This window comes from Coccinella septempunctata, chromosome 7 (assembly GCF_907165205.1).
Source record: "Coccinella septempunctata chromosome 7, icCocSept1.1, whole genome shotgun sequence".
NCBI classification, from domain to species: domain Eukaryota; kingdom Metazoa; phylum Arthropoda; class Insecta; order Coleoptera; family Coccinellidae; genus Coccinella; species Coccinella septempunctata.
Window position 1 is genome coordinate 4,743,309 of NC_058195.1, and position 14,048 is coordinate 4,757,356.

The 14,048-nt window shown below is 38.8% G+C and overlaps 3 protein-coding genes across 3 annotated transcripts in view; 2 read left to right on the forward strand and 1 right to left on the reverse strand.

Moving 5' to 3' along the window:
* The window catches only part of LOC123316924, a 40,261-nt gene extending 38,430 nt beyond the window's left edge, over positions 1-1,831 (reverse strand). Inside the window, exon 1 of the mRNA XM_044903237.1 lies at positions 1,447-1,831. The gene's annotated coding sequence lies outside the window, so the exon portion shown is untranslated. The remainder of the gene's footprint in view (positions 1-1,446) is intronic.
* Positions 1,832-3,856: 2,025 nt separating this feature from the next.
* LOC123316339 lies at positions 3,857-10,479 on the forward strand. The gene is made up of 3 exons (XM_044902369.1): positions 3,857-4,018; positions 4,073-4,121; positions 4,968-10,479. Coding segments are annotated over exons 1-3 (5,394 nt in total). The 5' UTR covers positions 3,857-4,016; the 3' UTR covers positions 10,311-10,479.
* Positions 10,480-10,666: 187 nt separating this feature from the next.
* LOC123316340 lies at positions 10,667-13,088 on the forward strand. Its single transcript, XM_044902370.1, has 2 exons — positions 10,667-11,157; positions 11,209-13,088. Exons 1-2 carry the CDS (start codon positions 11,001-11,003, stop codon positions 12,990-12,992), a joined length of 1,941 nt encoding a protein of 646 aa, XP_044758305.1. The 5' UTR covers positions 10,667-11,000; the 3' UTR covers positions 12,993-13,088.
* Positions 13,089-14,048: the final 960 nt, after the last annotated feature.

The following is a 14,048-nucleotide window of genomic DNA, read 5'->3' on the forward strand; positions in this document are numbered from 1 at the left end:
AGAAAAACGATTGAATTCATTCATATTAGCGCATAGTTTTAGGTGAAATTTGTGTGAGTAATATTTGAAATTTTTTATATGTCGACAGATTTTCCTCGATCCAATTTTTTTCAAATCTGCCATGCATTGATCTCAACATGGAATTGATCTTGAAATCAAGAAAATTCTTATATTTCGACAGTATAGAAATTGGAAGCCATTGTAGGTGACTTTTTGTTCCACTTCTATCATTCTTGAATGATTAGATTATTTTGATAACTTCCAGGGAATGATAAAGGTAATCTAAGGGAAAACGGAAGTAATTAGGTTAGTCACTAGTACCTAAGGTCTTGATAGTCATTATCAGATAATTCGAACTGGAATTTTGGGAGGGTATAGAAGATGGCTTCTTCCACGAAGAAACTTGGGTTTCGTATACCAAAAACAGGTTGAAACCTGCTTCCTTATGATATATATTCTCATCAAATCATTAGTATTGATATAGTGCAAGAACTTGATGACAACACATAAACTATACGTGTTCAATAATCATTTTTTTTATTATTGTTTCAGGTGTGTTGTAGTTTTTTGTTGAATATGTTTACACAATCAATGTTCAACCTGAAACCAATGCATCTTATATCCTTGAAGAAAACGCATATTATAGTATGCTGATATGTGGAAAGGTTTTTTGAATTAAGAGAATGTGTTTTCCTGTGGCAGGCAGTAAAACTCTTTCAGTTTATTTGATGGTAAGGGTGGTAAGGTGATTGGACAAGGTAAAGAATGATGAGATCAAGAGGCTTTTGGGCTCGCTTTTGGGTATACTTCTGTTAAATTTGATTTCTGAGTGTAACAATATCAACATCGTTTCATTGTTGAGCTCAAGACAGAAAAAGATGACTCTTAGAGAATTTCAGTAAATCTCTAATGTGTTTCCATTTCTGGAACCTCCACAATTTTAGTTTAAAGTTGGGGAAGGTCTAAAACATTGATTTGTAATTTATTGTACCTAAGTGATACTGGCATTGCTTTCATCACCTTTTTTTAAGTTGATTCTCAAAAAGGATTATAACTGAGATGAAATTTTTCAATTTATCGATTGTAAAACGATAAGGTCACATCTCAGCTGGTTTCAAAGCGATTATCATATATTTCGAAAGACACGCTTAGAAAAGATAAGGATTTTTTCTTTTCGAAGGAAAATTTCAGTTGAAATTGTGAGGCAATACGTATGATAAAGTTTTATTGAATAAATTTTCCTCAGGCCTTGCCAAGTATTCCGCGACTCTCCTTCTTGAAAAATCAGCTCTTCGAATAGTTCAGATGAAACTGAGAGTATATAGGATCTTAAGATAAGTGGAATCTTCTGAATCCTCGATCATGGGGTCAACATATCTGAGGAATGAGGATCATCAGGAAAATGTCATCTTCTCTTCCTACTGTTGATTTTGATTATTTACTCACCAACAGTCTTTCAATCACCAGAAGCAACCACACTCAAATAAATGGCACAAGAAACTCAGTCACAAATCACTGCAAGTGCACAATATTCCTCTGATAAATCCACTCGAAAAGTTTCAACCCTTTGCTCGGAATTTTTCCGGTCAATATTTCACCGCAATTCGACAACGATCAATTCCTTCCATAGGCAGTTAGTTCACACTGATGAACAGACTGCATGCATTTAATCACTGACACTTGTCTTGTCCTTGTTATCGTCTTTTTAATAGGTTCGAAGTAGCAGAAGGAACAACTTCACGTTAGTGAACTTGTATATAATCGGATATTCCGCTCTCTATCTGCGTTCGTTCAATGGAACAGTTCACGTTAAAGTGCTCAAGTATAAAGTAACCTCAGAGAGCACGACCCACTACTATTTTACTCCACGGACAGGTGTATCGAGTGGGGGAGTTGTTTTGCTAGGCTCAAAAACAACCACGTTGGGAACTGCGACCAGGTGCAGGGGGGTGGAAACGAGATGTTTGGGTGTTAGGTGTAAGGGAGCTGGCTTCAACCCCTTTTCCACCGACGCACAGCTCAGCTGAAGGAAGCTGGTGGTGTGGTTAGCAAATTTTGAAGCCAAATCGTTAAAAATCTTATGTTTTATTAGCATTTCAGTCATCTTAAATATAAGCCCCATTTAGGACAGGCTATATTGCATCGACAGAGTATCTCACTCCTTCATGGTGAATATAAGTAGGTACAATATGGTGTCAAGCACAATCTGTACTGATTTCATTGCTATAGCTAGCATATTTATGAGCTATGCTAGTCAGAAGTGAGCAGTCAGATCTCAAAACATAAACATATTAAACACAACTTGTTTCATAATAAAACTTAAGATCCCTTTTGGCTTGAAGCTTCTGTTAGTGTCAGTTTTTAAGGAACAAATTCAAGAATTCTTTTTTCAGACATGCATTTTCATGAAAAATCAAATGTAGTTAACTATTTTTTCAAAAGGGTCTTCACAAGTTTAAAAAACTAATGGAGTTAAACTTCTGCAGTTGAAGTCATCAAGTACTAAGTCAATACGAGCCTCATGATTCAAAACTTCGATACTGTCGGACATTCATATATCACATTTTTCAATTATAAAAAGGCTGTACTTAGGATTAATGGATTTTTGTGAGGTTCATAAGTGGAAAAAATGAAATGATCGACTCATCTATGTCTGCTTCATTTCCTACTAGTAATTACCTATAAATCTCCCGGACACTCATGTTTACATAGGAAACATCGACTTGCGTAGTGAGTTTTAGGTGAAGATTTAATGAAGCAGAAATTTGATATAGTTAACATAACATAATTAATCCTCTATTCGTGTTATCATTGAGATCATTATATCATAGGAAGAACTCAACCAAACAAATATTGTACATATAGAGATATAGAGGGAGAATGATAAGAGTACGATTTTATATCATTTCCTAGTAGGAGTTAGGTACACAGGATTATTTTTTCATAGGGCGGCTTTTATTTATTAAGTTGAATGATTATGGTAAAATTTACTATTTGTTGAAAGTTGTTGTTTTTTTTTTCGACCTATTCAGTTGAGTGGGTTTTCATTCAACACTTTGCATCCAGAAATCGAACAAATTCATGTTCAAATCAGTATATGGTTATCTGCTGCTGAAATTTGTTTTTTTTCACTGTTAATGAACCATTCAATACACGTGTGAGATTTGTGAAGGAAACTCTTGTCGAGAATGATAAAGCTTTATTGATTAAAGGAATATTCTCACTTTAAGCGCCATATATTATAGCTCTTATGTTATTCCTCATATATTTAGCAGTGATGTTAGTTGCCTATAGCATAAAATATTATCCACATTTATACAAAGAAGTTTTATTCAAAATTACCCCTCATGGTTTAGTGCTCAATGGCAAAATCAAGAATTAGATAACGTGATCCAATATTAACACCCACAAATGGTATTAAAAAATTTCTATTAATGATATGTGAAATAAATCGAACAAAAACTATGTCGTCTTCAACAAGGCAATGAAAATAAACATTTATGAGCAGACTGATATTGAAAATACTTTGAAATGTAAAAAAATACATTCCACTCAAGCTAAAAGTTTCAGAAGGCTTCTGGAAAACCCATAAATTGTGATACTAGTCATAAGGGTTGGTATAATTCAGTTTAATCAACTTGTATATATACAACTTGGGTGTAGATGTAGCACATCTCTTCAACTCGAAAGGTGTACCAAGAATGCCACCTAGGAAATGAAAATTTCCTTGTCTATGAATCGAAAGATTTCATTCGAATCATTTACGAATCATGAGCATTTCCCAAATGAAAAATAAAGGTTTTACATTTCTAAATCGCGCTGTGAAGTGTGCTGTTCGAACGTCAAAATATTCAATTGACAAATTATTCAAAGCTTCACTTTGACGATGGTCATTTATGCAAGAAATTTTTCGTGAGAACATTTTTGAACGCTGGCGGTTAAGCACCAAACTAGTGAGTGCTTTCACGAAATGGATAGAGATGACAGCTAAATTGCCTGTGTAAGGGATATCTACGATGTGAGTAACGACGAATTTATTGATACCCTGATTTGATGAGATTTTCTATTTCAGGGGGAAAAACTTCTTCAATAAATTAGGGAATATATTAAGGGTATTTAAGGTGAGTGTTCATGGAATTTTGTGAATCTTTTGCTGTTGTTGATTGTGCAAACAATTCATTCTCTCTTTATTATTGGAAAGAAAAAAGTGATCTCATGGCATTATTATTCACTGGCCGTTCACTTATTTCGCTATTACTTTTATATTTTGACTTAGAGTATCAATATCCTGATCTCATAAGAGGTCACATATCGAAAATAAAAGAACAGAGAGTCTCAAGTACCCAGGAGAGTTTGGATACCAAAAAAAATTTAACAGAGATCATTGTCGAAGAATTCTCAATTTAAATTAGGATATTGTTTTTTTCTGTTTTTCTCAGATGGAAATTTTGTTTTGTTTGACTAACAAATTGAAAATTTTGTTTTCTGTCGAACTCAAAATGACTTCACGCATTTGCACTCTTAATCCTGTTTAGTTGAGTGGTGAAAAAAAAGAAAATATACAAAGAAAAGAATAAAATATAGAAAGAAGGTTCAATAGGAGATCGAAAATACTCGGCCCACTTTGGTCTCTCCATACGCCACGTCATACAAGCACGTAACTCATATTCTGGCAGTAAAATTTAAATGATAACAACGTTTTGACACAAAAGTTGAAGTTATTTTAATTCATCATCTTCTTAACTTTACCTATTACTATTGTCTATCGATACGCCACTGCTAACGGACCCAGTTCTGTCGATTAGACTTTACTTTGCCACCTTCTACGTCATCAACCTTCCATTCTAACTGAATTGCAACTTCTTTCTATACCTACTCTTGATTATCACAACATTTCCAAAATTCTGCCTTCTTTCTTTATTACCTGATTCAATCTGCAAATTTTCACTGATCATATGCTTTTCCAGGGTGGAAAAAAGAAGGAATTCGGACCAGACAGAGACGATCTGACCGACATAACCAGCGAGAGCGGCATACAGAGCTTCGGCAGTTCCAGCCAGCAAGAATCCGTCTGCATCAACAAGAATCTCTTCCTCAAGAAGTCCAAATCGATCGAGAGTCTCACAACAGCAACCATCGACAGTGGCGTCGCAGCCAGAGTGAACGAACTCAAGAGGTCCAATGGCACCTGCGACATCCTCAGCAACACCAAGGAAGAAGACGTCAAGTGCACCAAGAGCCTGAATCGCTTCGACCAACTAACCCTCACCAATAACTGCGTCTTCTCTTACAACGCCAAACTCCACGGAAGCCGCATCTGGTCGCAAGCCTTGGGAAGGGTTGCAGAACGACCTAAAAGCTCGAAGAACGAAAGTACCAGCTCCTCCACCATCCGACTAGACTCTGAGGTATCAAGGGAGGAGGACTGTATCATCCAAAATAACGGCATCAGGAATGAGGAAGCCTCAGTCCTTTTCCAAGAATGGAAAGTGGATAAATCTACGGACGTTAAGAAACAATATCCTAAGTTGGAGAATAAGGTTCTCGAAACACCAAATACCCTCTGCGATGAAGAAGAATCAACCGCTGAAATGTTCACATCTTCCAATTCCCAAACCAGTCCAGGAAATCTAGCATCCAACGATTCCGAATCCAACCCTCAAATGAGAGACGTAATTTCGAATTTACCCCCCAACACAGTACCAAAAACAATCCTCGAAGAGGCTGAGACTCAGCTGGATTCCTCCCTACTGGTGCCGATAGAAGAAAAATTCGAGAGCACCAAAGTAATCATCGAGGAACAGAAGATGACGGTCAAGATGGACCTCAAAACCGTGAAGAACGAACAAGGCTTCGACCTCCTCAAGTACGACTTGAAATCCTCCGGCGATCACGTGGCCGAAACAACTGAAGATATGGAGACCGAGAAGAAACATCTGAACCTTGTGAACTCCTCCAAACTCCTGTCGGAAAATTCGACGGAATACGAAGTGGTCAACCTGGCGCAGGTGGACCTGTTCAGGGAGTTCAAGACGACAATCTCGAAGATGCGGAACGTGCTCAACGTTCTGGACGTGAAGAAATCCTTGCAGTGCGTGATGGACCGCACCCGGAGCGAGAAATTGATCAAGAGGTGCTCCTCTGAAGGTTTCGAAGCCGAGAACATATCGACCCAAACAGCCGGAATGGCCTTCAATCAAATCTCCACTTCGACTGATTGTGGCTTCGGTAACCAGACGAGAAACGAAGGTATCATGGTGCAACTTTCGTCGGAGACCACGTCCAAACGGATCACCCTCGATTCAAACCTCCTGAATCAGATAAAACCCTTGACCAAGACGAAGAGGCGCAAGAGACGTGGCTTCAGATGTAAATACAACAAGGTATCGAAAAAATCCATGAACAACGTTTCCTCCAGCTATGACAAGAAGAAATCCGACAAGCCGCATTATCACAAATGCGTTGTTTATCACATAACGCAACACAAAAACGCTGTAGACAGATGCGTTGGCACCCCTTGTCCATCTGTCAAAGAAAAAACCGTACTGAACAAAACCTTCAGTGCCCTCCATTTTGGACCGATCAAGGAATTCTCGATGCTACTGAACAAACACGAAAATGAAACTATGAAGAGGAAGGAATTAGGGGAGAAGCAAAGATTGCTTTCGTTGCAAAGAGACGGAAACGACACCGATTCACAGAGGAGGAAATCGACATCTTTCATCAGTAGCGACACATCGAACGTTTTCAACCAGTGCAATTGTCTGAAGAGCAAGACGCAACCAAGTCTCAACTGCATGACTTCGAAAGACCATACTTCACAGAGTAACTCACCAGCCAATTGGTTGGTCTTCGAGCCTTCCTCCTCTGTTGCTGTTAGGGAGAAACAATCGACATCGGAAGATCTGGTGCTGGACAAAAACCGAAGTTCGACGCAGGAATTGGTCTCGAATATCTTGCAGGAGGAGTTCAAGACGTCCGGTCTCAAGGGGAGGATTTCAAGCAGTACCATGAACATGATAAAAGATCAGTTTTGCGACAAATTGAACGGTATCAAATGTAAAGACGTCCCGGATGTAATGATAACTGTTTGCGTACCGCTGAAGAGCATTGTATCCAAAATAAAGACTTCGAAGAGAGCTGGGTGCGAAGAAAAGACCATACCTTCCACGACAACATCCACAGAAAGCAAATCGAGGTTTCTTTCCACTTCCGCCTACGACAAAAGCACCCAAATAACCGTTTCTAAGAGTTATATCAACGACAACCTCCAAACAATTCCAGAGAAGATGTGCAAGAAATCGTCGGAGATTTTCCAACACAATAAAATACTCAGGGAGACCATGTCCTCTAAGAGACTCTCAACATTCAAGAAGATATTCGGAAATAAGGCTACCAGTTGTTCCAACCTGAACCCTTTCGGTCATATGGCAAGGAAAACCAGTAAAATCTATTTCTCGGACCACTCCACAAGCTCCCCAGATTTCCCCTTCATGCCAAAGGTTAGAGAAGCATCCCATTTCTGTCACAAGAAGATTTCAACAACGCCTAAGCCCTCGTCAATTTCACTCTTCAGGGAAGAATTCAGCCTATGCGGTCCGATTAGAAAAGAAGGATTTTTCCTCAATCTACCACCGAATCGTTACCGTAAAAAGAGAGAGCAGATATCTAGACTGTTCGACGGATCAGATTCTAGCGATCAGAGGTACTTTGGCGAACCCAAACTGTTGTATCACGTCCACGAGAGCTCCTTCTGCAGCACCAGTAAGACTGACGATAAATACAGTTCACGCCGTTTGGATCTAGAGGCCCCCACTTCCCAAGAAGAGCATAAGCAACCCTTCATTCCCCTCCAAGAAGCCTCTTCCAAGATAGACATCAATGTGAAGCCGAAGATGATCAGTTTTTCCGACATGCCGATGAAATGCGACTTGGAGGATACCCCAGAGCCTACTAAAGATGAGGTGAAGCACGAAGAGCTCCCCAAACCGAACTTGAAGACAGTAGATGTGAATACATCGTATGCAAAGCTTGTCCGGGACAACGAGACTCAATTTGAGATAGAGCTGACTGCATCTTCCCCGACAGAAAAGAAGGCAGTGAAGAAAAAGGCCAGAAAGACGTTACCGACTGAAAGCTTCTTTAACGAATGTGTAGAAGAGTTTTCTGCTGTTACCTTTCCAAAGGTGCATTTCGAGGATGAAATGAACGAAGAGCTCTGCGATGAGTGTAAAGGAAAAATTAAAAAGGATAAACAGAGGGGAAACAGCCAAACTGGCGAAATGCGGAGTACGCAAGTGGAATTCGTCGAAGCCAACATCACTGGGGAAAATACAAGAGAAACCCCTTCGGTCCTATCACTTTTGGAAGAGGATGAACCATCTCCGGAGTTAGTTCAGGATAAAATCGACGTTCAGAAGATTAACGAATCGCAAACGGATAAAACGGTGCAAATCAAAGACGGCCCGAGGGCCAGACAGAAAGAAAAAACCTCGAACAACAAGAAACAACAGATAATACTCCAGACATCGTCAGACTCCAACCTGATCTTCATGAACCAAATGGAGTTTGGCGATCGATTGCCGAACTCCGAAAGTACAACTCCGTACGGTAAGAAACGTAACCGTAAAAGATCCAGGGCTATAGTGAGGGTAGAATCGACGCAAGTGGACAGCGTTGCAAGTTTGCCTAGGAAAGAGAATTTCCTGGTTCAGGTAAAACCGCCAGTTGATAGCAAGAACGAGAGCAAACTCACAGGTTTGATAAGAGACGTCGTGAACCTCTGCAACAGCAGCTTCGTAAAATCCAGAGATTGCATAGTCGAACTGACTCTTTACAATTTGATCAAGGAGATCATCTTGGAACACTGCTCTCATCTCAGCGAACAGAGCAGACAGAAAGTTGAATCCATTCTCGCTGATTTCATCAAGGCTTCCAAGCAGAAAGCTGGAAACGACAACGTTGATATCGTTGAATCTGCCATTGAGAACCTCGTGAAAGAAATAGGCTCTACGGAATTCACCGAAAAACAACGGGAGGAGAAGAACGAAGAAGAACTAGGTGATAAGAAGAAGGAAACTGAACGAAAACACAGGAGACACTCGCGTTCTAAAAGCAAACGGAGAGAACACAAGCACGAGTCCAAACATCGGAGTCACCACCGAGACGACGATGGTGAACTAAAAGAAAAACACCGCCATAAAGACGAAGAGAAGAAATACAAAACGAAACGCTACCACAAGCATCATTGCGAAAAGGAAGACATCTGTGACATCGGCAAGGAAGAGTCTGAATCGAAATTTCGGAGTGTTGAGGGTAAACGTGAATACGAAGAGTTGGTTCAACGTTTGAGGGAGTTGGAGGAGGTGACAAAGCAGTTATCTAGCGTTGCCCACCAAAAACCTACAACAAATCGGTTGCAAATAGAAGACACCGACCATTTGTATAGGAACAACAAAGTGTACACAGCCTCTGTTCTTGAAAAGCCCAATTTTGGTTCGAAAAAAAAGATGAAATTCAGTTTGACAGATCTGGGGAAAATCAATAAGGAATTCCAAAAAGAACCTGTTAACGTGAACTTTTTCCAAACTGAGACTGCGCATCCGATCATGCCAGTTCCAAGGAACTACCCAAAACTTCCTGTCACTAAAATCGTCATCAACCTGAGCAACTTAAAACTGCTAACTAGAAATTGCGCTAGCCTAACTGCTGCGTCCGCAAAAGAACCCATAGTCATAACGGATAGTACCGAGCAAAAACAGAAACTGATCAACAAAATTGTTTCGTACCAAATGGACAACGGGTTCAAAACAAAAGTAAGACATTCTTCCAGACAATTTGGAAAAGTAGAAAGAAATATGGAAGAAGACGCTGCAAGTGGAATCATCAATAAAAATAAAGAATCGTTCACGATCACCATACAGGGTAAAGAAAAACGAAAAAAGAGCTGCGAAGAAATACAAGAGGAATCTTCCAAAACGAACAAAGACTTCATGCGTATCAAGATGGTGAAGAAAAAGAAAACTGTTACGTCAACAACTGATCACTCACAATCGGAATCTCACTGCTCAAAGAAGAATAGGAAGAGGGAACATTCCAATGATGTGCATCGGATAACGAAAGAATATATAAAAAAAGAGTATAAGTTGAACAGTGATCTTCTATGTGCTAGCTTAGCTAAGACTTTATTGGAAAATAAATATAACATGGACCAGAATCTGGACTGCAGAGGAAATTTGGATCTCGCTTATCAAAGAATGGCTAACTTTTGTTTGTTTCGTGAATGTTTGAAAAAGGAGAATTGTGATTGATTTATCGTAATCGTTTCATGAATGCTAAGGCAGTAGAAAGCATTACTTCGCTGATTCAGAGATTTCATTTCTTAGGTATATATTCACATTTTAATCATGTTCAAGCAAGTGGGTAGTGAAGTGTTCAAGGTTTTCAATGAAATATGAGAAAATATATAGTTGAAACATTCTTTCAGCAGTTTTTTAATTAAAAGCTAACCTTGATGCATTTCTGACTTTTTATTGGCAGTACTCCCATTCTGGGAATTTGCATATGCCATATTTTCTTTCCTTTGGTTCAAATCCCCAAACGAAGTAATCTTAGGGCGTCAGATCAGGTGACAGGTCCAAAAATATTACAATTAAAAAGTTCAGAACAATGCAGATCAATTGATAAGATTCTTGATTGATTCCACAAGATATTCATCCCAAGAGGAGAAAGAATCATAAAAGAACAAGATTTTAACTTCACTCTGTGAATTACACTTTTCAAAAAACACTCAATGCTTCAAATTCTCGCAACAACATTCCACCACGATGATTTCTTGAGGTTTTCCATTCTGCATTGAAATTCCTTTAACAATAATCATAAATTTCAACCCAAAATGGAACAGTGAGTGCCTTGTGCGGGACAAAATTGTATGAATTGTTACCAACTGCTTTAAGCATTTCAGGGATTCAGAAGATTGGGAACTATCATTGAATTCTTCCATGGCTTCAATTCTAGACAAGAATTATATGTCGTCTGATAGTGGCCTGAATGTTTGTATGCCGTTTTGGGAATCTGCCGAAAAAAACACTTTCGAATATTTCTATTCTGACAGTTACAGACAAAATATCGATATCAGCAGGGTATCTATAAGTCGAGGTAAAGGAATAACATAAAATATCAGATAAACCATAATATGAGGATTTGCAGGTCACAGTCGATGTAGCCATCGGGAAAAAACCAAGTGTGAATGCTCTGGAGAAGACGACCAACAGACTTCCACCAATGATGAAGGAAGGAGGAAAGCATACAAACCTAAATCTCAGAAGAAAACATCTAGAACGTCAGAAGCACCAAGAAATAATTGTGATGGACCAAAAGTGGCGATACAATTCGACTTGAATAAATTGCTTGAAGAAATCGCAAAATCTGACAAAAAGACTTGTGCATTGTGTGGTAAACCTAAGAAAAACATTAACAGAGACCATGAATATAAACGAGACAGTTCACCTGGAAAGATGGTGCACTTAAACACGCGTCAAGACGGCAAAATATCTTTCTTCCTGAACGATAAGTTGAAAATAACCATAGAGGAGAGTTCGGTACCACCTAAAAACAAACAGGAAAAAAATTTCGTTGATCAGCAGAGACCAAATACTTGTCCCTATAGAAAAGGACATAAATCTTCCATATATACTGCTACATCAGAAACATATCCAGTCAAAACTCAAAATAGAATACCATGTCCTTCTTCTTGTCCTATGGTAAAACTCAAACAACTCTTGATTCCAGACGACACAAGGATGATGAGTTGTAGGACTGGAAGGTCAGAGACGACAAATACCTCCACGCAAAATCTGAAAAGAAAAAGGGATAAGTCACTGCAAACTTTGAAAACTCGAGAATGTTCAAGAAAAAAACGAAAAGGTACGACCACTTTGAATGCCGAAGATGTTGAGGTAACTCACAGTGGACAAGAAAGAAAACGAGTAACACGAGAAATTGTAAAGGATGGTAACAATGTCAAAATTATAATCAGAGTCAAGAAGACAAACGGAACCTTCGAAGAAGATTCTGAGCCTATATCTACAAGCTCAAATGGTCAAGATGATGACCAAAAAAATCCTCAAGAAGCTCAAACCCAACCGAGAACATCTACCTCTTCAAGAAAAATGTCGACTAAAATATCAAAATCCAAATATACAGGAAAAAACTGGTGCCCTTGTAAGAAAATTGCAACTACCAGCACCACCGGTTATGGAAATTCATCTTCCAAAAATAATAAATTTTCAACTGTGAATATTATAATGTCACCGAGATCTACTTCGAAAGAAATTTCCAATGCTAAAGACAAATCAGAAGACACAAATGATTATACATCATCAGAGGACTGTTGGTCTAAGCTGGAAGAATTTTTAGACAGGAAAATTAAAGAGATCAGACTGACAGACAAGAACAAACGTTCGAGTAAACGAAAGAGAGAAAATATGAATAATAAAACCTTAAATGTACCATCATGTATCTCAGTAACAGGATGCGAAAAAAAGTTGGGCAGAGAATCATCTACGAATAGAAGATATTCTAGGGTATGCTTTGATGACGAAATAAGAAAAATTTGTACTGGAAATTGTGGCCATAAGAAATGCAGCCAGAAACGCTCATTCGAAGAGAAATCCAATTCTGGATCAAAATTATCTAACAAACCATATGCTCAACTCAAAACTGACTTCATCCAAATGAAACTCATATCCCATATAGATAAAACTTCAAAATCGGAGAGCAGTATATTCGACAAAAATACAAGTCTTCAAACCCCTGAACAATCGAAGTCTCTCTGTCAGGTGAAGAGAAAAAGTGCAGTAGAAAAACGTCAAAGCAGTATTCATCAGGGAAGTGAGGAAAATTCTGGAAAGCTCAATTTAATTTCCATACAATCCGATTTGGAATTCTCGAAAAACCTGGTGGTGAAAATTTCTGATTTCCAGAGAAAATAGAATCCTTGATGATGAAGGGAATCCTTTATCATCTATGGTACAGAATGTATAATATTTTGGAACAATAAAATATACACCAACAAGCGAAATCCTTGATACCGAGACTTTCAATTATCTCTGTTATTAAATCTTCAAGTTTCTCATAAAAAACTTCATCATATGTCATAGAAATTCATTTCATCAAATGTTAGTTCACGTCAAAATTTCTGTTTCACCACTCAATCATCCATAATGCCCTATTCCTTTACACCCATACGCGATCCCCAATGAACTGCTGACATGTTAACATAAGTTGATTCAAATGCCATGAGCCGATCTTCGAGAAATCCACAGTGTAATCCACCACGAGATAAAATCGCATCTTCCAACTGTAGAACGAATTGTCCTGGGATCAGAAATCCTTGTCTGGTAGGACAGACTTGCCCTGCCCAAGTTCCAAGAGTATCTTGCACTGAACAAGAACCATGTATGACCACTTGCACTCAAACCCAACCTTCGATATTTAAAGTTTCCTCTTGTGGACCTTCATCCGGATGTTCTGCACCTATAGTCATACAAGCACCTTCAGACCAAAATGGAGCCAAAACAGACTTGAGAATCGAGCTGTACATCCATCAGTTGACACCAGGACAAGACGATTCTCAAAATGTTGATGGGGGTCCTAGATTAAGTAACGCCAATAGGTCAGCAGGTAAAGTAGGAGCACCATCTGGTAGACGAGGATCTTTGAGAAAAGATGATGATGGTACTGGAGGTGTTCCAGAAAGTGATCAGAGTGATAGTCGAGGATATCGAAGAGGGGATTCACCAAATGAAATGGAAAATGAAAGTGGTTCCCCTACATCTTCACCATATGCAAATGGCCCAGGGTCTGATGTTGGACCAAATAAATTTGGAAAAGTTGATGTGTCGACGGATACAGAGGAAGATCAGAATACCACTCGTCGTAGCATCTCAGGAGGAAGAATGGTGGACATCGGTACTCAAGTGGCTGGTATTCAATGATGATAAATACCTAGAATCATTTAAGATTCAGTTCCAGAAGCATTGAAATGA

Coding starts and splice junctions, on each gene's coding strand:
- LOC123316339 (XM_044902369.1), top strand. Junction 4,122..4,967: donor ATATATTAAGGGTATTTAAG/GTGAGTGTTCAT, acceptor ATGCTTTTCCAG/GGTGGAAAAAAGAAGGAATT.
- LOC123316340 (XM_044902370.1), top strand. CDS start 11,001: ATGGCTTCAATTCTAGACAAGAATTATATGTCGTCTGATAGTGGCCTG. Junction 11,158..11,208: donor CAGGGTATCTATAAGTCGAG/GTAAAGGAATAA, acceptor GAGGATTTGCAG/GTCACAGTCGATGTAGCCAT.